Source organism: Salmo salar, chromosome ssa01 (genome assembly GCF_905237065.1).
Source record: "Salmo salar chromosome ssa01, Ssal_v3.1, whole genome shotgun sequence".
In the NCBI taxonomy this organism is placed as follows: Eukaryota; Metazoa; Chordata; class Actinopteri; order Salmoniformes; family Salmonidae; genus Salmo; species Salmo salar.
Window position 1 is genome coordinate 134,988,734 of NC_059442.1, and position 27,152 is coordinate 135,015,885.

Genomic DNA, 27,152 nt, shown 5'->3' on the forward strand with positions numbered 1-27,152 from the left:
TAGAGGGGGACGCTGCTTTGCGATGTATTGCCTAGGACAGGACTCTCCATCCTGTAGGTTTTCAATCTAGCCCGGATCTAGCGCATCTGATTCAAGAATTAGCTGCTTCATCAACTGAATCAGGCTAGTTACAACTGTGGTTGGAGCGAAAACCTACAGGAAGGTAGCTCTCCAGGAACAGGGTTGGAGAGCCCTAACCTAGGAGATCAACAGCCAACCAAAATATAGTGTGTCTTTGGTCTTCGGTCTTGTGTGTAGAACAGCTCAGCCGACATTCCTGGCTGTGTCCCTCCCATTTCGCTCTCTCCGTCACTTAGATCGCTTTTTCTTTGCTGTGAAAGATGCGAGAGTTTGTGTTCTCGAAGTAGACTACGGAAAATAGTTTCATTCGTTTAAAAAATAATGAATGTTAGGAGTTGAGGAGTCGATTCCTAGCGCAATCGAAGCTTGACACCCATAAATAAGAGTCGACAACGGGAATCGACGGTCAATGAGTCGAGGAATCGATTATTTGAGAGTAGACTCCCTGCCACTATTTACGTCACACACTCCCCTTACTCTAATCAGGACCAGTGCTGAAGGCTCAACTAGGTTAGGTTAGGAGGAGAAGGTTAAAAACACGCTCTCCAACGCAGTGGCAACCCCTCTATCTAGCTGAACGACTAATAGCTATTACAGTGGGTTACCTCATCGGCGTTAACGTTACATGATGGGTAAAGCAGGTGCGGTGTTGGTCTTTCGTACTATGAATCATAGGCAAGCTAGCTAGCTGTATCATCCCTCCACACAGAGCAAGCTACAGCTGTGTTGATTCCATCTACTGCTGACAGTGGGGCAAATGAGTGAACCGGTGAAGAGTTTGCCTTCCCCTACTTCTTCAGGGGGGCAACCTGCGGGGTCTGATACCTACAAAGGCTGGCTGTATAAATGGACAAACTACTTGAAGGGCTACCAACGCCGGTGGTTCGTCCTTAGCAACGGCCTTCTGTCATATTACAGGTAATATTTGCTAGCATCTAGCTACGCGCTAGCTATCTACTGTAGATGTCAAATCAGGCTAGCTAGCACTGCATTAATCCTAGCAAAATCAAGTGCAGTTTCAAAGCAATCCCACAGTGACTGTTATTTTAGATTAAACATGTAGTTGACAGTCTATAGAATGTGCTTGACGTTCATAATGTATATAAATGCCGTGACTTTTTAACTAACATAGCTAGCTAGCTAGGTTGGCCAATATTACTCATCAAAACAAGTATCTTATCTGTTTAGATAACGTTATGTGGCAATTAAGAACTGCATGCCACGAACTTCATCCCCTCCCATTCCCACAGGAAGGTAATTCTCTAGTCACAGTCAATGACATGGCATAAATGCAGAATGAGCTAGCTGGACACAATTAGCATAACCCCCCAAAATATCTACCTAGCTAGAAACGGAGTGAGTGAATATAGATTTTCGCCCATATGATGTAGTCATTGATATTTTTGCAAATGTCATGTAGAGAATTGTTATAGATGAACCTGTGAATAATATTTTAGATTTCTAGATAATATTTTGGAACATTTTATTTAGACCTAGATAGGTTCTATTCCAGGAACGACTGTCATTGTATGTAGTGTAGTATGCTCTATGTAACAAGTAGGGGACCTATTTAGGTCCTAACATTTCATTATGATGATGATAATGTATGACATGTTTTACCTGATGCATCAAGATGCTTTAAAAATGTGTGAAAGTGTGGTCCGCTGATTCAGTAATGGCCAGTTGTTAGACACATTTCCCTAAAACCAGTTAATAGTGAGTGATGTCAGTCAGTGTTATGCACTTTAATTGTGAGGCATTAGTCAGAAGTGTGTGTGTGTGTGTGTGTGTGTGTGTGTGTGTGTGTGTGTGTGTGTGTGTGTGTGTGTGTGTGTGTGTGTGTGTGTGTGTGTGTGTGTGTGTGTGTGTGTAGGCTGCCCTACAGTCTCGGGTGGGAATGCACAGCTCTGCTGTTATGTCATTCACAACAAAGAGAGATGGACACAGATAGAGAAAATGAAAAGCATAGAGGCAAGGACTGGTGGTGAATGCAAAAACTTCCATTCAGTCATTCAGTACCACAGACATACTCCAGCAGCTGTAGCCTCCCCAAGGCTGTGGGGCGCATACCGTTTGAACACATTAGACTTAGAGCCTAATGTAGGAGCTGTTGTGTTCACTGTGTTTTTATAGAGCCTAATGGAGGAGCTGTTGTGTTCACTGTGTTTTTATAGAGCCTAATGGGTTTTATGCACTGCTCCTTTGTAGATGCAACTCTACTTTCCCTCTCTTTCCACTCTCCTCTGTGGCATGTGTGTTTATGTAACTGTACTCTCGAGTACTACCACTGTATAAAGAGTTTATGCCCTGACCAACGCATGCACATTGCACCGACACGCACACACGAACACACTTCCAAGCACTGCTCAGCTATGCTCAAGTGGGATACTTCTATGAAATATTAAACAATTGCATGTGTGTGGATTTGTGTGTGTGCGAGAGTATGCATGCCCTGTTATGTATCATTTCTGTCTCTGTAGAACTAGATTTAGTCAGCAGCCTCTTCTCCCCTGTCTCTGTGTGTGTACGTGTGTCTGTGTGTGAATGTGTCTCTGTGCATTAGGACTCAGGCAGAGATGGCCCACACTTGCCGTGGCACCATCACCCTGGCGACGGCACACATTGAGGTGGGTGACACCTGCCACCTGGTGCTGACCAGCGGAGGGCGGAACTACCACCTGAAGGCCACTTCCGATGGGGAGAGTCAGCGCTGGGTCTCGGCTCTCCAACAGGCTAAGGCCAACACCACTCACATGATGCACCAATCAGGTGCGAGCAAGAGGAAAATCATATTTGGGTGGATTGGGAGGTTTTAAATGGGAGAGTGGGTAAAGAATGCTTAGCTTTGTATATATTTAGAAATAACGAAAGTAGGACAAAACTGTAGGAATTGTGGCCGTACTACTGTACAGAACACAGTGATTTGTGACCCTGTTGAAAGAAAATGGACTATAAATGATGAAAAAGTTATATCAAACCAATATGAAACTCACTGGGATATTTGCCCTTTGGGCTTTCTTCTCATTCAAGGCGAGAATGTATATTGCGACGTTGACTAACCTTTAAAGCATCCACTACTTTTCTGAAAATTATAGGGTTAAGGACCTGAGGTAAACAAATCGTAGTGTAGTATTCAATGTCAAGGTTACCAGTGTTATTCGTGCATCAACCACAAGGTGGTGCACTTGCTAAACAAATGGAACAAGTATCCCTGTTTTCTCTATATATAATGCAACATTTAAATTTAATTTTACTTTGGTGGTTTGTTGTCTGTTCTCTTAAAATCTTCCAGTGCTATCATGTGGCCTTTCTGCACATTGCATTGCTAAGTGGGCACACTGCTCTAGGGTCCTTTAAAATAAATTGGCTTGATTGAACAGTCTAATTCTGAGCTTTGTCTCCACCAATTGCTGGTCTCAGTCCAGGTCTCTGATTTGCACTTCGTGGGCATGTGGAAATGAGGGTGACTGCCAAGGATGGTGCAAGGGTACAGTTTGTAATGGCGGCCCAGTCTCTCTCTCTCTCTTACTCACTCTTTCACATCTAATTTCCATCTTCCCTCACATACTTGCTCTCTATTTTCCTCCCTCCCCCTCCCTTTTTTCTGAATATGACGACAGCCAGAGCTGAATGAAGTGATCCTCCAGCATTTTAACTCCTCCTTCCACTCTGCTATGGAGAGTGAGAGTGAAAGAGAGGAGGAAGCAAGAGAAGGTGAAGGAGAGAGAGGCAGGGGAGTAAGAGGGAGGGTTGCTTCATATTTTCATTGAGAGAATTTTCTTTCCGTCTGCACTGTAAGGAGAAGAGAAAGAGATTGAATGCAGCCTCTGTAATGAATTTTCCTCTGTAAGTATTGATTACCTGCTATAATTATATTGAGGACAGAAATGTCAAGTAAGCTATAGTGGAGGGGTGTGTGTGTGTGTGTGTGTGTTCCCTGTGTTGTAATGTAAGGTGTTTTTCTTTTGTCCTCATGCTAATTCACTTTGACAGTAAGTGGGGTAGGCTTATTTCTGTATGGGACTTTACTAGTGTGTGTGTTTATGAACTATGACAGATTTCCCAGTAGTGTGTTACAAGATTGATGAGCTGAACACCAATCAACCTCATTGGGCCCCTTATTTAATTTTTCAGCTGCACAATGGGACAAGTGTGATTTACCTGCTACTTTGTTATTTGGCATCTTTTATATGTTCGCTTTTCTTGGTGGAAATGCTGAGTCGAAGCTCTCTCTTTTTCCTCCTTATTGATTTGAACTGACCTAAATATGACAGATGGTGGTAATAGGTCTATTAAATGTAAAGTATGTTTTTCTACAGATAGGGTTTATGACAGATTTTTCTCAGGCTCTGCATTCATAGGAGAGGGGTGGGCCTCTGCCTCTGTCCCCAGTAGTCTTACCCTCTGGAAGGTTGGTTTGTCTGCGTATGCTTGTGTGTTTATGAACATGGGTTCAAACTTTAAAGTCCTTTGTTTCTTTATTCAACCTTTTATTTAACTAGTCAATTATTATTTACAATAACAGCCAGGCAAGTGGCTAGGGTCCATGCGGCCAAACAAACATATGTAGCAATAAAGCTAGGCTAAGTCAACAGGATTTGAAGGGTCTGAGCCCATTTAGATGGTTTTACATTTCCCCATGGCTCAAAGTGCTTACAGTACAGTGGACACTGATGGTGCAATAATGGTTATGTCAGTAAACGTACAGTTAAGACTATAACTGTTCCCTGAAGGAGGGAAACGAGGTACAACACAGCTATGTGGCGTTCACGGGCTAGCGCCCTCTACTAAAGAACATTAGAATCACGCCTGACAAGGTCAATGAACACCGTGCCTCACCGGAATCCCCGCCTTCCACACAGATTCCTTCAATTCAGTATCGCTCTTCAATGAGCCCAGAACTAGGCGGTGCGGGGTCAAACAGATGTTGTACCTTGTTTCCCTCCTTCAGGGAACAATAGTCATAGTCATAACTGTACCTTCCCTTTCAGTCTGTCAACTCGGTACAACATAGCTATGGGGACGTGAAATCAATCCCTAAGCCGACCACAGCGGACACCAAATTAAATGGCCCACTGCAGACCTCCCAGAGCCCGACAGGAAAACCTGCAGTACCTGGGTATTGTTCAATCTGCACGCTGCTTAATGACCCTCTTTTGCCCCAGCCGTAAGCATACTGTGGGCTACACTGGGGGCAGTGACATCCAGCAATAAAACCTAACAAAAGTGTGTGGTGACGCCCAACTCGCCGCAGCACAAATATCTCCTACAGGCAACCCTTTAAACAATGCCCAAGACGCTGCCAGACCCCAGGTGGAGTGGGTGTGTACACCGTTAGGTAATCCCTGCCTTTTGCTATCATATGCCAGAGAAATGGCCTCCACAATCCAGTGGGAGAGACACTGCTTAGAAAGCAGTCTACCATGAGTCAGATTAGCAAAACAGACAAAAAGTCACGGACACCCCTGACCAGTCAATGTACATGCGTAGCGCTTGTACCAGACACAGGGCATGTAACCTCCTCAGAAGCATACCGAGGAAGCGAAAAGCTCAAAAGCTAGAGACCTGTAGGACATAGTCATGACCTTAGGGACGAAGGCCGCATTAGGACGCAACGTCACCTTCAAGTTGCCAAGGGCGAACTTCATACAGGAGGGGTGAATGGATAATGCTTGGAGAACTTCAATTCGTTTGCCGAGGCCAAAGCCATGAGCAGGAGGGTCTTGTATGAGAGGATCTTCAGATACAGACTTCATCGGTTGAAAGTGGGCTCACCCAGCACATCCAAAGCCAAATCCCAAGTGGGCACAATAGGTTTACAAACCGGCCTCAGACAGCTCACAACTTCTTTTTTTTAAACTGCACCGCCAGGGGATGAGCCCCTGGAGTGGCACCATCGATTCCCACATGATATGCTGAAATAGCTGCCATATACACCTTCAGGGTGGAGAATGAACTGCCCTGCTCGAAAAGCCCCTGTAGAAACATAAAAATGTCCACTAGAGAGCTCTGAAAAGTAACAATTCCTTTATTTTGTTACCAAAGCTCAAACACTTATACCCATTCAACCCTCTTGTGGAGGGTGCCCTTGCGGACTGTATAGTAGTGTTAACTTTCAAAGGTAATCCCTTTGCCATCAGATTGGACCTTTTAAGGGGCCAAGCCCCCAGACTCTAAATATCTGGCTGCGGGTGCCAGACCTGCCAATGTGCCTGGAACAACAGGTCCCTGCGCAATGGGAGTTGCCACCGGTCCCCTTCTAAAAGGCAAATGATCTCCGTGAACCACGGTCATTTGGGCCAACGTGGAGCCACAAGGATCAACGACAAGCCCTCCAGACTCACCTTCTCCAGCATGGGTTGAATCAGGTTGACTTGGGGAAACGTGCAAAGGAGGGTCCAAGGCCAGTGGTGCGCGAGAGCATTAGTTCCCAGCAGAATACTCAGGTCCCTTATTGAGAAAAACAGCCGACAATACGCAAAGGTCTATATCGACCCTGCCAAACATTTCCCATATCTGGGAGACCCCCGAGAACTGGACCCCCCTCCACCCAACTTAGATATCAGATTCGCATCCGCGTTGATGCGTCGCCCGGAGCGAGGGAAAGTGTGCACCGCTCCACAGCAGTAGGGAGCGAGCTAAGGATAAGAGGGAGCGAGAACGCACCCCTCCCTATCTGTTGACCTGTCCCGCTGTCGGTCCTCACCAGCACCTACTGGCCGGCCAACAACAGGACAAAGCTCCAGGTAACTGATGTGCAGTATGCTCTGCGACCCTGTCCACAATCCCCAAATTAAGCTCCCCACCCTCGAGGGGATGCATCTGTCATGATCACCTTGAGGGATATAACTCGAACCATGGGGGCCCCCAGTGACAACAGCCACGGGTCCCTCCACCGAGCCTGTAGGCATGACGGGGTGAGCGGTTTAGATGGCGCAAAACGTCCAAGAGAGTGTCTATCACCTACTGCTGGAGGGGTCGCAACAGCCCATAGCGAACCACTGCTATCATAGATGCCATCATCCCTAATAGGTGCAGGCACTGGTGAAAATGCACTAGGTGACCTAGCCAAAATTGGACCAAGCAAAACCGGAAACCGAAGGCACGATTCTCAACTGAGTCTAACTTGAGACCCAGAGACGGAATGCGCTGAGATGGAGTCAAACAGCTCTTCTCTTGATTCACTATGAAACCCTGAGACTGAACATGGGAAACCAGCAATGATGCATGTAACACCACATACTCCCTCGACTCTGCTACCACCAGCCATTTGACCAGGTAGTCCAATATACTGAGCCGCAGACTCTGCGTAGGTGCCAAACCCGCCTCCACAACTTTAGTGAAAGTGTGAGGCGAAAGGGAAATCCCAAAAGGGAGGAACAGAACTCGTAGGCTACAGCCTCGAAATGGAACCTCAGGAACTTTCCTGTGAGGGGGATACATGGCCACATGACAGTACTCGTCCTTCAGGACGATGGAGGTGAACCAACCGCTGACTAGAACAACCGGTTGTTCGTGAGCATTCTGAATTTGTAGACCCTGAAGTGGGTTTATCACCTGTGGAAGGCGGGGCTTCCGGTGAGGCAGGGTGTTCATTGGCCTTGTCAGGCATGATTCTAATGTTCTTCAGTAGAGGGCGCTAGTGCGCAAACTCCCCATAGCTGTGTTGTACCGAGTTGACCGACTGAAAGATAACTAGCTACATTACACTCCCAAAGCTGTGTTATACTGAGTTGACCGACTGAAAGATGACTAGCTACATTACACTCCCAAAGCTGTGTTATACTGAGTTCACCACTTGAAAGATAACTAGCTACATTACACTCCCATGGCTGTGTTATACTGTGTTGACCGACTGAAAGATAACTAGCTACATTACACTCCCAAAGCTGTGTTATACTGAGTTGACCGACTGAAAGATAACTAGCTACATTACACTACCAAAGCTGTGTTATACTGAGTTGACCGACTGAAAGATAACTAGCTACATTACACTCCCAAAGCTGTGTTATACTGAGTTGACCGACTGAAAGATAACTAGCTACATTACACTACCAAAGCTGTGGATTTTAATTCAGTATCAGTCTAATGGTTTCTGCTCTAATTCCCTAGTCAATGAGGTTGGGCACCAGTAAAGAGCTGCCACCATATTAAGGAGTTGTACATCCTAACAGTGACTGATATTGTTCTGGTATTGTTTTTGTCCCATCAGAAGTTCACCAGATTGGGGTTTACTGAAGTCATTTGTGTGTGCGTGTACGAGCGTACTTGCGAGCGAGAGATTGTATGGACTATGTGTGTGTGTGATCGGCTTTTGGGTGATTTGCTTATTATAACTACAGAGGTCTTCAGTAATGACATCATAGGTGATAATAGATTGTCACGCCAGTTGTTAAACTGGATGGTAGCTCTGCTGCAATCTCCATCACCTGTCAGGGTCTTATTGTATTCTAGTAACAGTAGCTGTCTCTCCTCTTCCTGGTATCTTTTCTGTCGCCGTCCCTATTGTGGGTTCCCTCTCCATCAGCTGTAGGGGTGGATCATAGTGAGATGTCTCAGAATCAGGGCCAACAAGGGCCATCTCGAACAATTATCTGCTGACGTGTTTTCCTCTGACACCCACACATGACACATGCCAGTGATGATGGGTACTTAACGATTGCGCGCACACACACACATACCATGCAGCCCTCCTCCTGTCCTACTGTATCGCAGATATTTCTCACAGTCCATTTAGACTACGTTATCACAGTTTGTGTCTTAGCAGGGGTGTGCCTATTCATACAGACTTGTTTTGGTGACTATGTAGATGCAGTTGTAAACTACCTGGCGTCATAGCAGTACCATGCCGAGCAGCTGTCGGAGGTACGTGTGTGTGTGAGAGAGAGATGTCTCCTGGGCACTTTTATCTTTCTCTCTCCCACTGTGCTGCATATGGGTCATCGGACCAATGCAGATGCCTGAAGTTTTCACTCTCTCGTTTTAATCGCGCGCCGAATACAACAGGTGAAGACCTTATAGTGAAATTCTTACTTACAAGCCCTTAACCAACAATGCAGTTTTAAGAAAAATACCGAAAGAAAATAAATAAAAGTAACAAATAATTAAAGAGCAACAGTAAAATAACAATAGCGAAGCTATATACAGGGGGTACAGGTACAGAGTCAGTGTGCAGGGGCACCGGTTAATCGAGGTAATTGAGGTAATATGTACATGTAGGTAGAGTTATTAAAGTGACTGTGCATAGATAATAACAGAGAGTAGCAGCAGCGTAAAAGATGGAGGGGGGGGCAATGCAAATAGTCTGGGTAGCCATTTGATTAGATGTTCAGGAGTCTAATAGCTTGGGGGTAGAAGCTGTTTAGAAGCCTCTTGGACCCAGACTTGGCGCTCCGGTACCGCCTGCCGTGCGGTAGCAGAGAGAACAGTCTATGACTAGGGTGGCTGGAGTCTTTGACAATTTTTAGGGCCTTCTTTTGACACCAACTGGTATAGAGGTCCTGGATGGCAGGAAGCTTGGCCCCAGTGATGTACTGGGCCATACGCACTACCCTCTGTAGTGCATTGCGGTCAGAGGCCGAGCAGTTGCCATACCAGGCAGTGATGCAACCCGTCAGGATGCTCTCGATGGTGCAGCTGTAACCTTTTGAGGATCTGAGGACCCATGCCAAATCTTTTCAGTCTCCTGAGGGGGAATAGGTTTTGTCGTGCCCTCTTCACGACTGTCTTGGTGTGCTTGGACCATGTTCATTTTTTGGTGATCTGGACACCATGGGAGTACTTCACTGTGCACTGGAGCTCCAAGGCTGCTCTGCCTGACACTGGCCTAGATTCAGAAAACCTACCTGCCTGAATGGGAGATTGTAGCGTATATATGAATGCATGTGTCACGTGAAGCAGGCAAATGCAGGAGCTGATGGATTTGGCCCAGTAGGATCTACTGTAGGCATTTGTGATATTTACATTGTTTATGATCAAATTTACTCACAACCACTAGAGCCACAACAGTTTGACCCAGTTGTAGAAATATCCCCATGTAAATGAGTAGCCTACTATTTATATCTCTCTATTTAAAGTGTCATGGTTTTAGAACGTTATTTGTAGATATCACTTGTAGTGTCATTAGTATGTAAGAGTTCTGAGGTGTCAATGATGTAGACTCCAGGTGACGTTGTTGTTGTTGTCGGATGCAGATGGCAGGGTCGGGGTGACCTAGGTGACCGTGGCGGGTGGTCAGACACCAGACTCCAGGAGCTCTGAGATGTCTGTAACACTGCTGCTCTTTCTCTCACTGAGAAGTCCTTTCTCCCTGTCTCTGGGTTCCTTAAGGTCCATATAATGATCCCTCCCCAGGAATATGTCTGTCTCTGCTGGTACGGGCCTATTTATTTCCTCTCAGCTGCCTGTGACTGATGGCCCTGTTCATACCAACACGGGGAGGAGCAGAGGGAAGTGAAGTGCGTCATCTTTTTTTCTCCCTCCCGCTGCTAAAAATAACCCTGCAACTGCATGGGCCTGTGTTTCCACGGCAACGGTGGAAATGTCATTCACAGCTTTCTGCTGGCGAGGGCAAGGGGGAATGAGGGGGGGGGCAACGACAGTGTGTAGAGTTAATATATCTTTCCATCCCTCACACTCTCTCCATCTATTCCCATACATGACTTCACGTAATAGCTCTCCATCGATCCCTCCCTTTCCTTTGTCTCCATGTCTATTTGTCAGTGTGAAGTTGTTTTATATCTGAGTGCGTCACAATTATAAGTGTCCACAGTATCTATGCCTCACCTTCTTGGAACATAATGGAAACTTAAATGAGTGTGACCGTCCTACGGCATGAAAGAAAATAACACTTTCCACCCTCAAAATCAATCATAATGTCTTCCACTTACTGACTGAATCAAGCTATAAGTGCTATTCTAAGAATCTGGCTTCGTAAGCAAATGCCTGAATGCATGGTAACTCAGTGCTCTCTGACTCTGCCTTCCACCGTGGCTGGTCTGCAGATGACTCTGGAGACGAGGCCCCCGTGCCCCAGCCAGACCGGGCCCTGACCCAGGGGGCTCTGAAGACACTGGCCAGTAAGCTGGACGACCTGAGCACCTGCAACGAGCTAATCGGCAAACACGGCACCGCCCTGCAGCGATCCCTCAGCGAGCTCGAGGACCTACGCACGGCCACCGACGGCACCGACAAACTCAAGACTGTCAACGAGCGTGCCACGCTCTTCCGCATCACCTCCAATGCTATGATCAATGTGAGGACCGACTCACTGCTGCTAACACTTTGCTAACATTTCAGTACAACGCCTACTGGCTACTTCAATCGATCTTTCTGTATGACCAATGCTATTAGTCAATCTAATGCTTTAATCAATACAACAATATAAACTCTCAATACCACGATCAATAGAAGTGTTTATTACATATTGACTGTGTGGTGTAGCTAAGCTCTGTAGATGTGTTATGGATGTATTATCACCTCTGTGGCTGCAGGCCTGTCGGGACTTCCTGGACGTAGCAGAGACACACAGCCGGAGGTGGCAGAGAGCCCTGCAGTATGAGAGAGAACAGCGCCACCACCTGGAGGAGACTATTGAACAGCTAGCCAAGCAGCACAACAGCCTGGAGAGGGCCTGGAGAGAGGCTCCCAGCACACACCCAGGTCAGAGGCACGCACACACACACACACACACACACACACACACACACACACACACACACACACACACACACACACAGCAATCTGTTCTCTCATATTTGATAGTGCAACTGATTAGAAAACACTGTCAATGGTTTAAGCTCTTACTGTGAAGGTAGTTTGATGCAGTTTATTGCTTGGTATGGATTGGAATCTCACAAGAAGCTGGCCCTCCTCTGGTCATCCCTGGCACTGCACGCAAAGTAGGCACTGTATCAGTGTGATTATGTCGCTGGTTTGTCTTTCAGAATTTCATTTATATCATACACGCACTCAGGTTAGAAAATCAGATCTACAAAAACACAAAACACAACCCCGCCCTGTGCAACTGGGTCCTGGACTTTCTGACGGGCCGCCCCCAGGTGGTGAGGGTAGGAAACAACATCTCCACCCCGCTGATCCTCAACACTGGGGCCCCACAAGGGTGCGTTCTCAGCCCTCTCCTGTACTCCCTGTTCACCCATGACTGCGTGGCCATGCACGCCTCCAACTCAATCATGAAGTTTGCAGACAACACTACAGTGGTAGGCTTGATTACCAACGACGACGAGACGGCCTACAGGGAGGAGGTGAGTTGTCGGACTGTGGTGTCAGGAAAATAACCTCTCACTCAACGTCAACAAAACAAAGGAGATTTTTCAGGAAACAGCAGAGCGAGCATCCCCCCCATCCACATCGGCGGGACAGTAGTGGAGAAGGTGGAAAGTTTGAAGTTCCTCGGCGAACACATCACGGACAAACTGAAATGGTCCACCCACACAGACAGCGTGGTGAAGACGGCACAATTGTACCTCTTCAACCTCAGGAGGCTGAAGACATTTGGTTTGTCACCTAAAACACTCACAACTTTTACAGATGCACAATCGAGAGCATCCTGTCGGGCTGTATCACCGCCTGGTACGGCAGCTGCTCCGCCCACAACCGCAAGGCTCTCCAGAGGGTAGTGCGATCTGCACAACACATCACCGGGGGCAAACTACCTTCCCTCCATGACACCTACAGCACCCGATGTCACAGGAATGCCAAACAGATCATCAAGGACAACAACCACCCGAGCCACTGCCTGTTCACCCCGCTATCATCCAGAAGGCGAGGTCAGTACAGGTGCATCAAAGCTGGGACCAAGAGACTGAAAAACTGTTTCTATCTCAAGGCCATCAGACTGTTAAACAGCCATCACTAACACAGAGTGGCTGCTGCCAACATACAGACTCAAATATCTGGCCACTTTAATACATTTCATACATGGATTTAATAAAGGAATCACTAGTCACTTTAAATAACGCCACTTTAATAATGTCTACATATCCTACATTACTCATCTCATATGTATATACTGTATTCTATACCCTCTACTGCATCTTGCCTATGCCGCCCGGCCATCACTCATCCATATATTTATATGTACATATTCTTATTCATCCCTTTACATTTGTGTGTGTATAAGGTAGTCATTGTGAATTTGTTAGATTACTTGTTACATTTACATTTAAGTCATTTAGCAGACGCTCTTATCCAGAGCGACTTACAAATTGGTGCATTCACCTTAAATATCCAGTGGAACAACCACTTTACAATAGTGCATCTAAATCTTTTAAGGGGGGGGGTTAGAAGGATTACTTTATCCTATCCCAGGTATTCCATGAAGAGGTGGGGTTTCAGGTGTCTCCGGAAGGTGGTGATTGACTCCGCTGTCCTGGCGTCGTGAGGGAGCTTGTTCCACCATTGGGGTGCCAGAGCAGCGAACAGTTTTGACTGGGCTGAGCGGGAACTGTGCTTCCTCAGAGGTAGGGAGGCGAGCAGGCCAGAGGTGGATGAACGGAGTGCCCTAGTTTGGGTGTAGGGCCTGATCAGAGCCTGAAAGTACGGAGGTGCCGTTCCCCTCACAGCTCCGTAGGCAAGCACCATGGTCTTGTAGCGGATGCGAGCTTCGACTGGAAGCCAGTGGAGAGAGCGGAGGAGCGGGGTGACGTGAGAGAACTTGGGAAGGTTGAACACCAGACGGGCTATGTAATGTTAGACATTACTGCTGTTAGACATTACTGCTCTGTCAGAACTAGAAGCACAAACATTTCGGTACATTCGCATTAACATCTGCTAACCATGTGTACAGTTGAAGTCGGAAGTTTACATACACTTAGGTTGGAGTCATTAAAACTCGTTTTTCAACCACTCCACAAATTTCTTGAACTATTTTAATTTTTTTATTTCACCAAGTAGGCTAGTTGAGAACAAGTTCTCATTTACAACTGCGACCTGGCCAAGATAAAGCAAAGCAGTGCGACAGAAACAACAACACAGAGTTACATGGAATAAACAAGTGTACAGTCAATGCAATAGAAGAAAAAAAATCTATATACAGTGTATGCAAATGGCATGAGGTATGGCAATAAATAGGCCATAGTAGCAAAGTAATTACAATTTAGCAGATTAACACTGGAGTGATAGATGAGCAGATGATGATAAGCAGATGATAGTGTGTAAGTAGTGATACTGGTGTGCAAAAGAGCAGCAAAGTAAATAAAAACAATATGGGGATGAGGTAGGTAGATTGGGTGGGCTATTTACAGATGGACTATGTACAGCTGCAGCAATCGGTTAGTTGCTCAGATAGCTGATGTTTAAAGTTAGTGAGGGAAATGTAAGTCTCCAGCTTCAGCGATTTTTGCAATTCGTTCCAGTCACTGGCAGCAGAGAACTGGAAGGAAAGGCGGCCAAAAGAGGTGTTGGCTTTGGGAATGACCAGTGAGATATACCTGCTGGAGCGTGTGCTACGGGTGGGTGTTGTTATTGTGACCAGTGAGCTGAGATAAGGCGGAGCATAGACTTGTAGATGACCTGGAGCCAGTGGGTCTGGCGACGAATATGTAGCGATGTAGTATATGCAGCCGACTAGAGCGTACAGGTCGCAGTGGTGGGTGATATAAGGCGCTTTGGTAACAAGACGGATGGCACTGTGATAGACTGCATCCAATTTGCTGAGTAGAGTATTGGAAGCTATTTTGTAGATGACATCGCCGAAGTCGAGGATCGGTAGGATAGTCACTTTTACTAGGGTAAGTTTGGCGGTGTGAGTGAAGGAGGCTTTGTTGCGAAATAGAAAGCCGATTCTAGATTTTATTTTGGATTGGAGATGTTTGATATGAGTCTGGAAGGAGAGTTTACAGTCTAGCCAGACACCTAGGTATTTGTAGTTGTCCACGTATTCTAGGTCAGAACCGTCCAGAGTAGTGATGCTAGTCGGGCGGGCGGGTGCGGGCAGCGAACGGTTGAAAAGCATGAATTTGGTTTTGCTAGCGTTTATGGGCAGTTGGAGGCCACGGAAGGAGTGTTGGAGGCCACGGAAGGAGTGTTGGAGGCCACGGAAGGAGTGTTGTATGGCATTGAAGCTTGTTTGGAGGTTAGTTAACACAGTGTCCAAAGAAGGGCCAGATGTCACGCCCTGGCCATAAAGAGGTTTTTTATTCTCTATTTTGGGTAGGCCAGGGTGTGACTAGGGTGGGCATTCTATGTTCCTTTTTCTATGTTCTTTATTTTCTATGTTTTGGCCGGGTATGGTTCTCAATCAGGGACAGCTGTCTATCGTTGTCTCTGATTGGGAGCCATACTTAGGTAGGTACCTTTTCCCTCCTTGTGTTGTGGGAAGTTGACTTTGTTTATGGCACATAGCCTTTAGCTTCACGGTTTGTTGGGTAGTGTTAATTGTTTTGTTTGGCGTCTTTTCTAATAAAAATAAAATGTACGCTCACCACGCTCACCACTCTGCACCTTGATCTCCTTTCAACCGACGTGACACCAGATGTATACAGAATGGTGTCGTCTGCGTAGAGGTGGATCAGGGAATCACCCGCAGCAAGAGCGACATCGTTGATATATACAGAGAAAAGAGTCGGCCCGAGAATTGAACCCTGTGGTACCCCTATAGAGACTGCCAGAGGTCCGGACAACAGGTCCTCTGATTTTACACACTGAACTCTATCTGCGAAGTAGTTGGTGAACCAGGCGAGGCAGTCATTTGAGAAACCAAGGCTATTGAGTCTGCCAATAAGAATACGGTGATTGACAGAGTCGAAAGCCTTGGCCAGGTTGATGAAGACGGCTGCACAGTACTGTCTTTTATCGATGGTGGTTATGATATCGTTTAGTACCTTGAGCGTGGCTGAGGTGCACCCGTGACCAGCTCAGAAACCGATTGCACAGCGGAGAAGGTACGGTGGGATTCGAAATGGTCAGTGATCTGTTTATTAACTTGACTTTCAAAGACTTTAGAAAGGCAGGGCAGGATGGATATAGGTCTGTAACAGTTTGGGTCTAGTGTCACCCCCTTTGAGGAGGGGGATGACCGCGGCAGCTTTCCAATCTTTAGGGATCTCGGACGAAATGAGAGGTTGAACAGACTGGTAATAGGGGTTGCAACAATGGCGGCGGATAATTTTAGAAAGAGAGGGTCCATATTGTCTAGCCCAGTTGATTTGTATGGGTCCAGGTTTTGCAGCTCTTTCAGAACATCTGCGATCTGGATTTGGGTGAACTAGAAGCTGGGGAGGCTCGGGCAAGTAGCTGCGAGGGGTGCGGAGCTGTTGACCGGGGTTGGGGTAGCCAGGAGGACAGCATGGCCATCCATAGAGAAATGCTTATTGAAATTTTCGATTATCATGGATTTATCGGTGGTGACCGTGTCGCCTATCCTCAGTGCAGTGGTCAGCTGGGCCAGATGTTAACAACTATAGTTTTGGCAAGTCAGTTAGGACATCTACTTCGTGCATGACACAAGTCATTTTTCCAACAATTGTTTACAGACAGATTATTTCACTTATAATTCACTGTATCACAATTCCAGTGGGTCAGAAGTTTACATACACTAAATTGACTGTGCCTTTAAACAGCTTGGAAAATTCCAGAAAATCATGTCATGGCTTTAGAAGCGTCTGATAGGCTAATTGACATCATTTGAGTCAATTGGAGGTGTACCTGTGGATGTATTTCAAGGCCTACCTTCAAACTCAGTGACTCTTTGCTTGACATCATGGGAAAATCAAAAGAAATCAGCCAAGACCTCCGTATTTTTTTTTTAAGCCCTCCAGAAGTCTGGTACATCCTTGGGAGCAATTTCCAAACGCCTGAAGGTACCAAGTTCATCTGTACAAACAATAGTACACAAGTTTAAACACCATGGGACCACGCAGCCGTCATACCACTCAGGAAGGAGACACATTCTGTCTCCTAGAGATGAACGTAATTTGTTGCAAAAAGTGCAAATCAATCCCAGAACAACAGCAAAGGACCTTGTGAAGATGCTGGAGGAAACGGGTACAAAAGTATCTATATCCACAGTAAAACAAGTCCTATATCGACATAACCTGAAAGGCCGCTCAGCAAGGAAGAAGCCACTGCTCCAAAACCGCCATAAAAAGCCAGACTACGGTTTGCAACTGCACATGGGGACAAAGATCGTACTTTTTGGAGAATTGTCCTCTGGTCTGATGAAACAAAAATAGAACTGTTTGGCCATAATGACCATCGTTATGTTTGGAAGAAAAGAGGGAGGCTTGCAAGCCGAAGAACACCATCCCAACCGTGAAGCACGGGGGTGGCAGCATCATGTTGTGGGGGTGCTTTGCTTTAGGAGGGACTGGTGCACTTCACAAAATAGATGGCATCATGAGGAAAGAAAATTATGTGGATATATTGAAGCAACATCTCAAGACATCAGTCAGGAATTTAAAGCTTGGTCGCAAATGGGTCTTCCAAATGGACAATGACCCCAAGCATACTTCCAAAGTTGTGGCAAAATGGCTTAACGACAACAAAGTCAAGGTCTTGGAGTGGCCATCACAAAGCCCTGACCTCAATCCTATAGAAAATGTGTGGGCAGAACTGAAAAATCGTGTGCGAGCAAGGAGGTCTACAAACCTGACTCAGTTACACCAGCTCTGTCAGGAGGAATGGGCCAAAATTCGGCCAACTTATTTTGGGAAGCTTGTGGAAGGCTACACGAAACGTTTGACCCAAGTTAAACAATTTAAACGCAATGCTACCAAACGCAATACTAATTGAGTGTATGTAAACTTCTGACCCACTGGGAATGTGATGAAATAAATAAAACATGAAATAAATCATTCTCTCTACTATTATTCTGATATTTCACACTCTTAAAATAAAGTGGTGATCTTAACTGACCTAAGACAGGGAATTTTTACTGAGATTAAATGTCAGGAATTGTGAAAACGGAGAAATGTATTTGGCTAAAGTGTATGTAAACTCCCGACTTAAATTGTATGTGACCAATACAATTTGATTTGAATGATCTTGTGTCCCTGGCAGACGGGGGTGAGAGGAGGCGGGCGGGGGATGCCAGTGATGAGAATGAGGACACAGAATTTTTTGATGCCGTGGAGGACTCCCCTGCTTTCATCACAGTGACTGCCACTGACCACACCCAGCACAGGTCAGTTGGGGTCGCTGGGATGAAACCCTGATGAAGGAAGGTTTGCTGTTGAAACATTAGTTTCATGTATTTTGCATCGGAACTGTGAGAATATATGGCTTTTCTTTTCTTAGTCAGGGTCGCTGACCTAATTTCTACTGATCATGGGGCCAAGTAGAGTTAATTCATATAGCTATGTAATATGACAATGCTACTATAATTCATTATACTTCTTTATGTCTAATGAATTCATTGTACTGTGTTTTGTGTATGCAGTAGTCATAGTGCGTTTGTGTTTCAGACGCTCAGCCAGTAACCAGAGTATCATGAGCGGACGATTACCCAATAATGAATGGAGCCACGACGAGAAAGTGAGTCTGCAGGCTTCTGCTCTTTACCACGCCTTTACATACCCAGCCGTAGTAAACTATGGACAACTGTATCTTACCTTAGGGCCTAAGGGATTATATGATACAACATTTAATGGTGAGATCTATCCTAAAATACCTCAGCTTACCTGACTGTTTGACATGTATTTGTTCTCAGGACGCTGGCTCCGACAACATGCAGCTGCGCAGAGTTAGACGCAGCCGCATCCCAGACAAACCCAACTACTCCCTCAACTTGTGGAGCATCATGAAGAACTGCATCGGCAAAGAGCTGTCCAAGATTCCCATGCCTGTAAGAGAAACGAGAAGTGATTCTGCAGTCTGTACTAGTATTTGCACTATGGAGTGTGTGCGTATTAAATGCAAGCTCTAGCAATCAATCACATTTATTTTATAAAGCCTTTTTTACACCAGCAGTTGTCACTAAGTGCTTTACAGAAACCCAGCCTAAAACCCTAAAGAGCAAGCAATGCAGATGTAGAAGCACAGTGGTTAGGAAAAACTGTAGAAGGCAGGAACCAGGCTCCAAGGGGTGGCTAGTCTACTTCTGGCTGTACCGGTTGGAGATTTAAAGACTGGTTCATAGATGACCAGCAGGGTAAAATAATAACCATGGTGGCTATAGAGCACAGGTATTCAAATCTGATGGTTTCTGTTCTACCTGATAATGAATTGCTCCCACCTGGTGTCCCAGGTCTAAATCAGACCCTGATTAGAGGAGAAGAATGAAACAAAGCAGTGGAACTGGCTTCCAAGTCCAGATTTGAATTTGAGGGCTATAGATGGTGCAACAGTTCAGCAACTTAGTTGGGTCTAACTCCAATGTGTGTGTGTGTGCGTGCGGTCCTGCGTGTGTAACCTCAGGTGAACTTCAACGAGCCCCTGTCGATGCTGCAGCGTCTGACTGAGGATCTGGAGTACAGTGACCTGCTGGACCGGGCGGCTCGCTGTGAATCCTCCCTGGAGCAGATGTGCCTGGTGGCAGCCTTTTCTGTGTCCTCCTACTCCACCACCATCCACCGCACTGCCAAGCCCTTCAACCCCCTGCTGGGGGAGACCTACGAGCTGGACCGCCTGGACGACTTCGGCTACCGCTCCATCTGCGAGCAGGTCAGACACAACGCACGCACGCAAACACACACTCTCTCTCTCTCTCTCTCTGAAACATATGTCTGAGATGCACAGAGGGATCTTTCTATAAATAATGGGGCCAATGGGTGACATTGGGATAACAATTTCTAAATGGTTTGAAATGAAAATAAAAAGGATTTTCATGCAGTTCCACATGTACTAAAAGTGAAAATATATCCAAATTGGCCCATAACTCCACCTATACAACAAGGACTATACATCCTTTAAGCAGGGTTCATACAGACATTGGTAAGTCAAATTCAAGGACTGGATGGAACTTTTTCAAGCACTTAATATGAGGACGACAATATTGAAGTTGCGGGAAACAAACGAAAGTGGCCACATTTCTCACAAAAACAGATAAAAAAAGAAATCATTAATAATTAAGGGAGCAGAAGAACATATAAATTGGCTACAATAATTACAAAAACTTTAAGCACCAAATTGAGGAAATGTCTGTTCCAGTAGTAGGCCTAATCCAGTACTTGAATTTTGTTATTACATTACCAGATCATATTGTGAATAAGCCCACTAGGATATTTATTTTGTTGTCAATATATCCAGAATAATTCATAGGAATAGAGTCTATCCTAACAATTGCGCACAGTAGACAAAAACATATGAAAACACAAACTCATTACCTTGATGCTTTCCATGATAAATCTAACGAGACCCTGCTCTAAATCAAGCAGAAAATAACAGATGATCAACATCAATTCGCTAGGGATATTCGATCCAACGTGGATCCAGCCACAACTGTCTTCACCGGCGTAAGGAATGAGACACCAAAATATTCTGGACATTCTTCGTGAACACCTTTTTTCCAGCACTTGTGCTATCACAACAGCTTTTTGTCACTTGACTGTCATTCGGAAGATTCCTTCCTGGATCAGGAAGGAATCTTCACGCTGTAACTAATCAGCTGGACACCAAATGCGCATCCAAAAGGTACTATGAATAATTATTGAAGAACCACCTTAATGACAGTATGGATTTAGGTTTTAAGTATCAAGGAAAGATGACTTTCGGATAGAAACATTCGATTTTGCAATCGCATACATTATTTCGGATTTGTGTGCCCAAGAAAACTGTTTTCAAAACTGTCCGAAAGCTACATCCAGGATTCTTACAGGGTTCAAGTTCAATGTCTAATTTAACTTATTAATGATTAATGTATGATATTTCGACAACTTACACTGCCATAAATGCAAGGACAGAAAAGTAATGTTTTATGTTACCCGATTTTGTTAAAATCCATCAAGACACCCACCATGATAAAGGGTTAAACAGGTTTTAAATCAACTCGTGACTTTTATTGAATATATCAATGATCCCCTTTTATCTTAATGTAATGACATGACATTTTTTTTATCAATAACTTATCAAATGCTGTAACAAGTTCCTCACTAGTAGCCTAGTTTATAGAAAGACCCAGAGACAGACAGAATAAGGTCTACAGCCCCACAAACTAATGACTAGGCATGTGACAAATTGACATTTTTTCTTAACTTTTAGACTGCCATTTTTGATCGGTTTCCCGTTAAAAAGCTAAGAAAAAATCAGAAATATCCATGTGAATTCACAAAGCAGCTGTGCTGCTGCCAACATCTTTTTGGGTCTCACGGTGCATCCCTTTTGGATGGTTAAACATTGCACCTGTACTACCATTACTGTACGTCAATTCCACCTCGCAAAGTTTTCATTTCCGTCTCATTTAACTTCTCAAAGTTTTGCCATACAGGACTTCGCTGCTGTCGCTTGCCTTTCTCTATAATTTTTCCAACTCTTAACGAAGATGACGTATTGCTGGAGAGTCGACTCCTTGCACATCGACTCTCATTTCTGAGTGTCAAGATTCGATTGCACTAGGAATCGACTGCTAAGATTCAGTATTTTTGGAACGGAGAAGACTGATTATTTTCCATACTTTCGAGAACACAAACCCTCGCATCTTTCATAGAGAGAAGGGAGTCGCACAGTATAGGCAGGTCAGCCACCAAGCAGACTGAGTCAGAACTGTTCACTAGGCATATCTTTCGGCAATCAAAACAAGTATCTCGCAATTTCTTGGCTCGCAACTTCAGTAAAGCATGGCCTATCATCAAAGAATAGGATATTCTACACGCAAGACCGAAGACTGAACACACACTCGCATCATTAGTGAAGAGAAAGAGCAGGTGAGCCAGAGCGAGGGAGAGAGAAGGGGCATATGTCTTGGAAGCCTCGCAAATTCACCAAAGTAGCCTAAAGTTCACCTCTTCCTCTCTGGTTTTATTTAAATTACACAACTTCCCTAGGCATTTATAGCTTAACGTCTAGTTGGGCTATAACACGGAAAATAATGTTTTTTGTGATAACTGCACTGTGATTTTAATTTTGTGGGAGGAAAAAAACAAACACTGTTTTTCAGTTAGAGATTTTTCTTAATGTTAAGGATCCCAATTTTATTTCAGTGTTCACATCCCTATGTACTGACAATGTCATCCTCCTCCTCCTGCTCTCTCAGGTCAGTCACCACCCCCCAGCCGCCGCCCACCATGTGACGTCACAGCGAGGCTGGACCCTGTGGCAGGAGATCACTATCGACAGCAAGTTCAGAGGGAAATACATTTCTGTCATGCCATTAGGTGAGCCATGCATACCCACTACATGAATGTTCCTCCGATATGAAATAATTGCTGGTTACACATGCATTTCAAGCATGTCACATAGCTATTTAAAAAAATTCACATTTTGCAAGTGGTGGTCAGTGCCATTTAAGATTAGGGAGGACAAATGTTTTTTTAATGAGCATGGACTTATTTCTATTACAGCATATTGGATGACTGCCATTCATATTCCATTCACCCAGTTCAATGTAACATTGATAGGTTTAGGCTACATACTCAAATATTCCCTAGACCCATCATGAGGTTGTTACAACCTAGCCTACAAATGAAAGTTTACAATGTAGGTTCACAGGTCGAGAGAAAAATGTGAGTAATCAAGATGACAAACAGTGACCCATTCAATACCGCCTTGCACACGCTTGCCTGCATCTAGCTGACCTAGGGTGTAATCATTAATCCAAACAGTTGCTAACGAGTGTTTCTATTGGACAAATTCAGGTATGTTTATCCCCGTTCCGTTTGCTGCCATTTAAGGAATGTTTTTCAACAGAATCGACGGAATGAATACACCCCTGATCACCTGTAAACACAGTTCACTTTCATAGCAGCTACATACAAACAGCATGATCACTTTGCTCGTTGTATAATTCCTTATCGATTCTACGCTCTCTCTCCTCCTCTCACCTTTTTATTTCACTTCACTCATTGCACAACACAACAGCTGTCTGTGACCAGGCGAAAAAACCTCTCTAAGCCAAACCTTCATATCATAACCGCTAACTGCTACACAGTCTACATCGCTGTGTCACCATATTAGCTAACGTCATAGTCAACATAGCTACTAGAACTAACGCTTTAGTAAACCCACTACAATCATGCAGTACAGTGTACAGTCAACAAGTAGTTTAGCAGTTACACCGGTAGGCCCCATTGGCAATAAATTAATAAAACCAAAAGCTTACCTTGACTTGGAAGATTTTCAGTGTTGGATAGCCATAGCCAGCTAGCCAACATAGCATCCTTCTCTCTTTGAGTTGGGTGTTTGAGTGTTTGAGTAGGCTAAACTAGCTAGCTGCATTCCCTAGCTAAGTAAGTGAAAGTGTAAAAAATTCTACAAAATATAGCTAGCTCTCTCTCTCGCTTCTTTTTCATTTGTGAAGAAATTAATTTGTTCAACTATTGTATTTCTCTCTCTGTGAGTCAACTACTCACCACATTTTATACACTGCAGTGCTAGCTAGCTGTAGCTTATGCTTTTTGTATTAGTTTCATTCTCTGATCCTTTGATTGGGTGAACAACATGTCAGTTCATGCTGCAAAAGCTCTGATAGGTTGGAGGACGTCCTCCTGAAGTTGTCATAATTACTGTCTAAGTCTATGGAATGGGGTGAGAACCATGAGCCTCCTAGGTTTTGTTTTGAAGTCTATGTACCCAGAGGAGGACGGAAGCTAGCTGTCCTCCGGCTACACCATGGTGCTACCCCAGAGAGTGCTGTTGAGGCTACTGTACACCTTCAGTGTGTTTTAGTCAATTATTTGGTGACATTTGAATATATTTAGTATGGTTTTATCTAAAACGGATAACTTTGTTTATGTTTCACAATTTCTTTTTTATGAAATTTCCAGAGGAGGATGGTCCATTCCTTCCTCCTCTAAGGAGCCTCCACTGGCTGATTATTTTAATGATCTATTTCTCTCTAGGCTGTATCCACCTGCAGTTCCACTCCAGTGGGAATCACTATGTGTGGGGCAAAGTCACCTCCACGGTGCACAACATCATAGTAGGAAAACTGTGGATTGACCAGGTGTGTTTGTATATTTGTGTTTGATCTGTTTGTCCATACTGTTTGTAGATGTGTGCGGTGTTTTGCAGAATCTGCCCCGTGGTTTCTGCCTTCCTCTACTGTCTCTCATTATGTCGGCAATATTCATCATATCTGTTTTCTCCCATTTGTCTCCATCCCTTTATGCACTGCTCTGCTATTCTCACTCTTAACAGTGTCCCGTACTATGATTATTGACATCCACAGTAAATTATTACGATAGACTGCTAACATTGATAAACTAGAAATATTGCATGTTGTGGATATAAGGCATGTTGGCATGTTGTGGAAAGTATGTAAATACTGCTAAAGCTAGGAGAATCATCAGCCTGAGGCTTGGGATAAAATAGCCTGTGTTTTTCTCTCTGTAGTCTGGGGACATTGAAATAGTCAACCACAGGACCAAGGACACCTGCCACCTCAAGTTTGTCCCTTACAGTTACTTCTCCAGAGACCTCCCACGCAAGGTAAATCCATGGTTTGCCCTCTGCCCTTTGGGTCTCTGTGCTGCATGCGGAACAGTTGAAAAAGCGAATGAAAAGAAAACTGGCAGTCCTTACCATCTTCAATGTCTCCTCCCTCTTCTGGTGTTGTGTCTCCAGGTGACAGGTGTGGTAGCAGACAGCGAGGGCACGGCCCACCACATCCTGTCTGGGACCTGGGACGAGAAGATGGAGAGTGCCAAGATAGTAGAAAGCAGCCGGGGATGTGGCGGGTCAGAGGGCAAACAAAAGACTGTCTACCAGACCCTCCAGCCCAAACTGCTGTGGAAGAAATACCCACTTCCGTAAGATCAGCCTGCCTGCATATAATGAAGTCAGCCTTATCGCACATAATGCACGCTAACCTATTTATACAAGTTATTTGATTCCTCTTGCATCCTCGCACATTATCTTACTTCCACCTCTCTACCCGTTACTACTCGCCCTCTCCCTCTCTGTCCATTCTATCTGTCTCACCTCAGTGCCTTCTCCACCCACCAGGGAGAATGCTGAGAACATGCACTTCTTTTCCTCCCTGGCCTTGACCCTGAACGAGCCTGAGGAGGGCGTGGCCCCCACTGACAGCCGCCTGAGGCCCGACCAACGGCTGATGGAGGCGGGGCTGTGGGATGAGGCCAACGCCCACAAACAGCGTCTGGAGGAACGACAGAGGCTGGAGAGAAGGAAGAGGGAGGCACAGGCCACACAGGCCCTGGAAGAAGGTGAGGAGGGGAGTGAAAGGACTAGATAAGACATCTCAAGAGAGATTACAGTATAGAAACTAGGAAAAGAAAGTTTGACAATTGTGATACAGTGTATGTCAGCAAAATGTTACCCATATTGAGGAACATCTGTGTACGTTTGTGTCTCTGACTCCTTAGGGCAAGACTTTGAGGGATTCCAGCCACTGTGGTTCGAGAGGAGGACAGATGATTCAACGGGGGAGAGCACTTACGTGTACAGGGGTGGATACTGGGAGGCCAAAGACGGACAGGACTGGAGCCAATGCCCTGATATCTTCTAAGGCTCCGCCCCTGGGACTGTGACATCATCACTGGAGGGCCGAGCTGAGGGACTGATCGACAAGCAGAGGGAGGATTCACACGCTGAAGACGCATGGAGATGTGGACAGCTCTTTGTCTGTGTATGTGTATTTGTGTGTGTTCCAGAAAGACAGAGCCCTCCATTGAGAATAATGTAAACTTCCCATACTTCAAGAACTGAGATATAAACATCATCTGTCCCCCTCCCCGATGTAGTTCTCTAATCAAACATGCTCTGTATCACAACACTTGTGTGTTACTCACTGAGTGAGTGTGTGAGTGTGTGTGCAACAGTGTGAGTGAGAGAGACATAACTATTTATGAGAGAATATTTTGAGTGTGAGGGAAAGAGTTAGAAAATAGCTACTGCATGGAAAACCATATTTATTTCAGCTGGTATGTATGGTGGTGCCTGGTGCCCCATTGATCTGGTAATAAGGTAATAACTACCGTAAGTATATAATATTATACAATAATAGGCAGAGGCCAGAAGGAAAGTGAAAGAGTTTGGGTTTTGGTGCTAGGATAGGATGTCCTGTTCCTCTGAGCTGGTTAGGAACAGAGTGTTCCTCCTGCTGGAGATATAGGGGCCTGCATTTATGTTGCACTGGCCAATAGGAATGTCAGGAGATAAAGCTCCCCCAGGTTTGTCTAACTGAAAGGTTATGAAACAAAAAGCTGCACATAGAAATAGAGTAACCAGAACAGACATGACTCTCTACTTCAAGTATCTCCAATATACTTTACATATCTATATGTAACATTATGTTTCCTTCCATGCAACAACTAGGCACTCCCCAGGTTTGTAACAAACTGCTTTTCTGCAGTGCATGAAAACACAGGTGTAGAGGACGCTGGTATCACTATGGGCACTTTTGATTTAATATCTGTACAGACATAATCTCAGTGTCACGCCCTGACCATAGAGAGCCCTTGGTTCTCTATGGTATTTAGGTCAGAGCGTGACTAGGGGGGTGTTCTAGTCATTGTATTTCTATGTTGGTGAGTTGTATGGTTCCCAATTAGAGGCAGCTGGTAATCGTTGCCTCTAATTGTGGATCATATTTAAGTAGCCTTTTTCCCACCTGTGTTTTGTGGGATATTGTTTTGAGTGAGTGCATATAGCACTACGGTACTTCACGGTCGTTGGTTGTTTCTTGGTTTGTTTCACTAAAATAAAGATGCAATCACGCTGCGCTTTGGTCCGTCTCTCCCAACAACCGTGACACTGAGACCCAGAACTAAAATCTATACCAGTTATGTTACGTGTGTCTGTCCACAAGAGATTAGTACAGACCTAAAATAATTTGGGGAATTTTGAGGATGTAACAAGCTACCCACGATTATATTGATTTTGTTCAAATGTCTTGATTTCTCAAATGTTGGTCATACAGTCGCTAGTGAAAGTCTACACACCCCTTGCACAGTCTTCACATTTTGTGAATTAATTTTGCTGCCTTAAAATGTAAT

The 27,152-nt window shown here is 45.0% G+C and overlaps 1 protein-coding gene across 3 annotated transcripts; it reads left to right on the plus strand.

Annotated features, from left to right (window-relative positions):
* The first annotated feature begins 526 nt into the window (after window positions 1-526).
* On the plus strand, window positions 527-26,877 carry LOC106564805 (oxysterol-binding protein 2). 3 transcript variants are annotated; one of them, XM_014131234.2, is made up of 14 exons: window positions 527-999; window positions 2,562-2,850; window positions 11,085-11,335; window positions 11,574-11,742; window positions 18,103-18,226; window positions 18,507-18,576; window positions 18,752-18,886; window positions 19,459-19,704; window positions 22,232-22,352; window positions 24,036-24,139; window positions 24,529-24,624; window positions 24,760-24,944; window positions 25,141-25,361; window positions 25,512-26,877. In XM_014131234.2, the coding sequence occupies exons 2-14, from the start codon at window positions 2,658-2,660 to the stop codon at window positions 25,661-25,663; spliced, it is 2,067 nt and encodes a 688-aa protein (XP_013986709.1). In that variant the 5' UTR covers window positions 527-999; window positions 2,562-2,657; the 3' UTR covers window positions 25,664-26,877. The 3 variants fall into 3 exon arrangements, with proteins under 3 accessions (XP_013986709.1, XP_013986692.1, XP_013986700.1); XM_014131217.2 differs by having other exon boundaries at window positions 2,645-2,850; XM_014131225.2 differs by having other exon boundaries at window positions 528-999; window positions 2,645-2,850; window positions 25,521-26,877.
* The last annotated feature ends 275 nt before the right edge of the window (window positions 26,878-27,152 follow it).

What these genes read in the sequence shown, in the direction of transcription:
- LOC106564805 (XM_014131217.2), top strand. Translation starts at nt 839, where the DNA reads ATGAGTGAACCGGTGAAGAGTTTGCCTTCCCCTACTTCTTCAGGGGGG. An exon ending in GGCCTTCTGTCATATTACAG is followed by an intron (nt 1,000 to 2,644) that starts GTAATATTTGCT and finishes TCTGTGCATTAG; the next exon opens with GACTCAGGCAGAGATGGCCC. An exon ending in CATTTCTGTCATGCCATTAG is followed by an intron (nt 22,353 to 24,035) that starts GTGAGCCATGCA and finishes ATTTCTCTCTAG; the next exon opens with GCTGTATCCACCTGCAGTTC.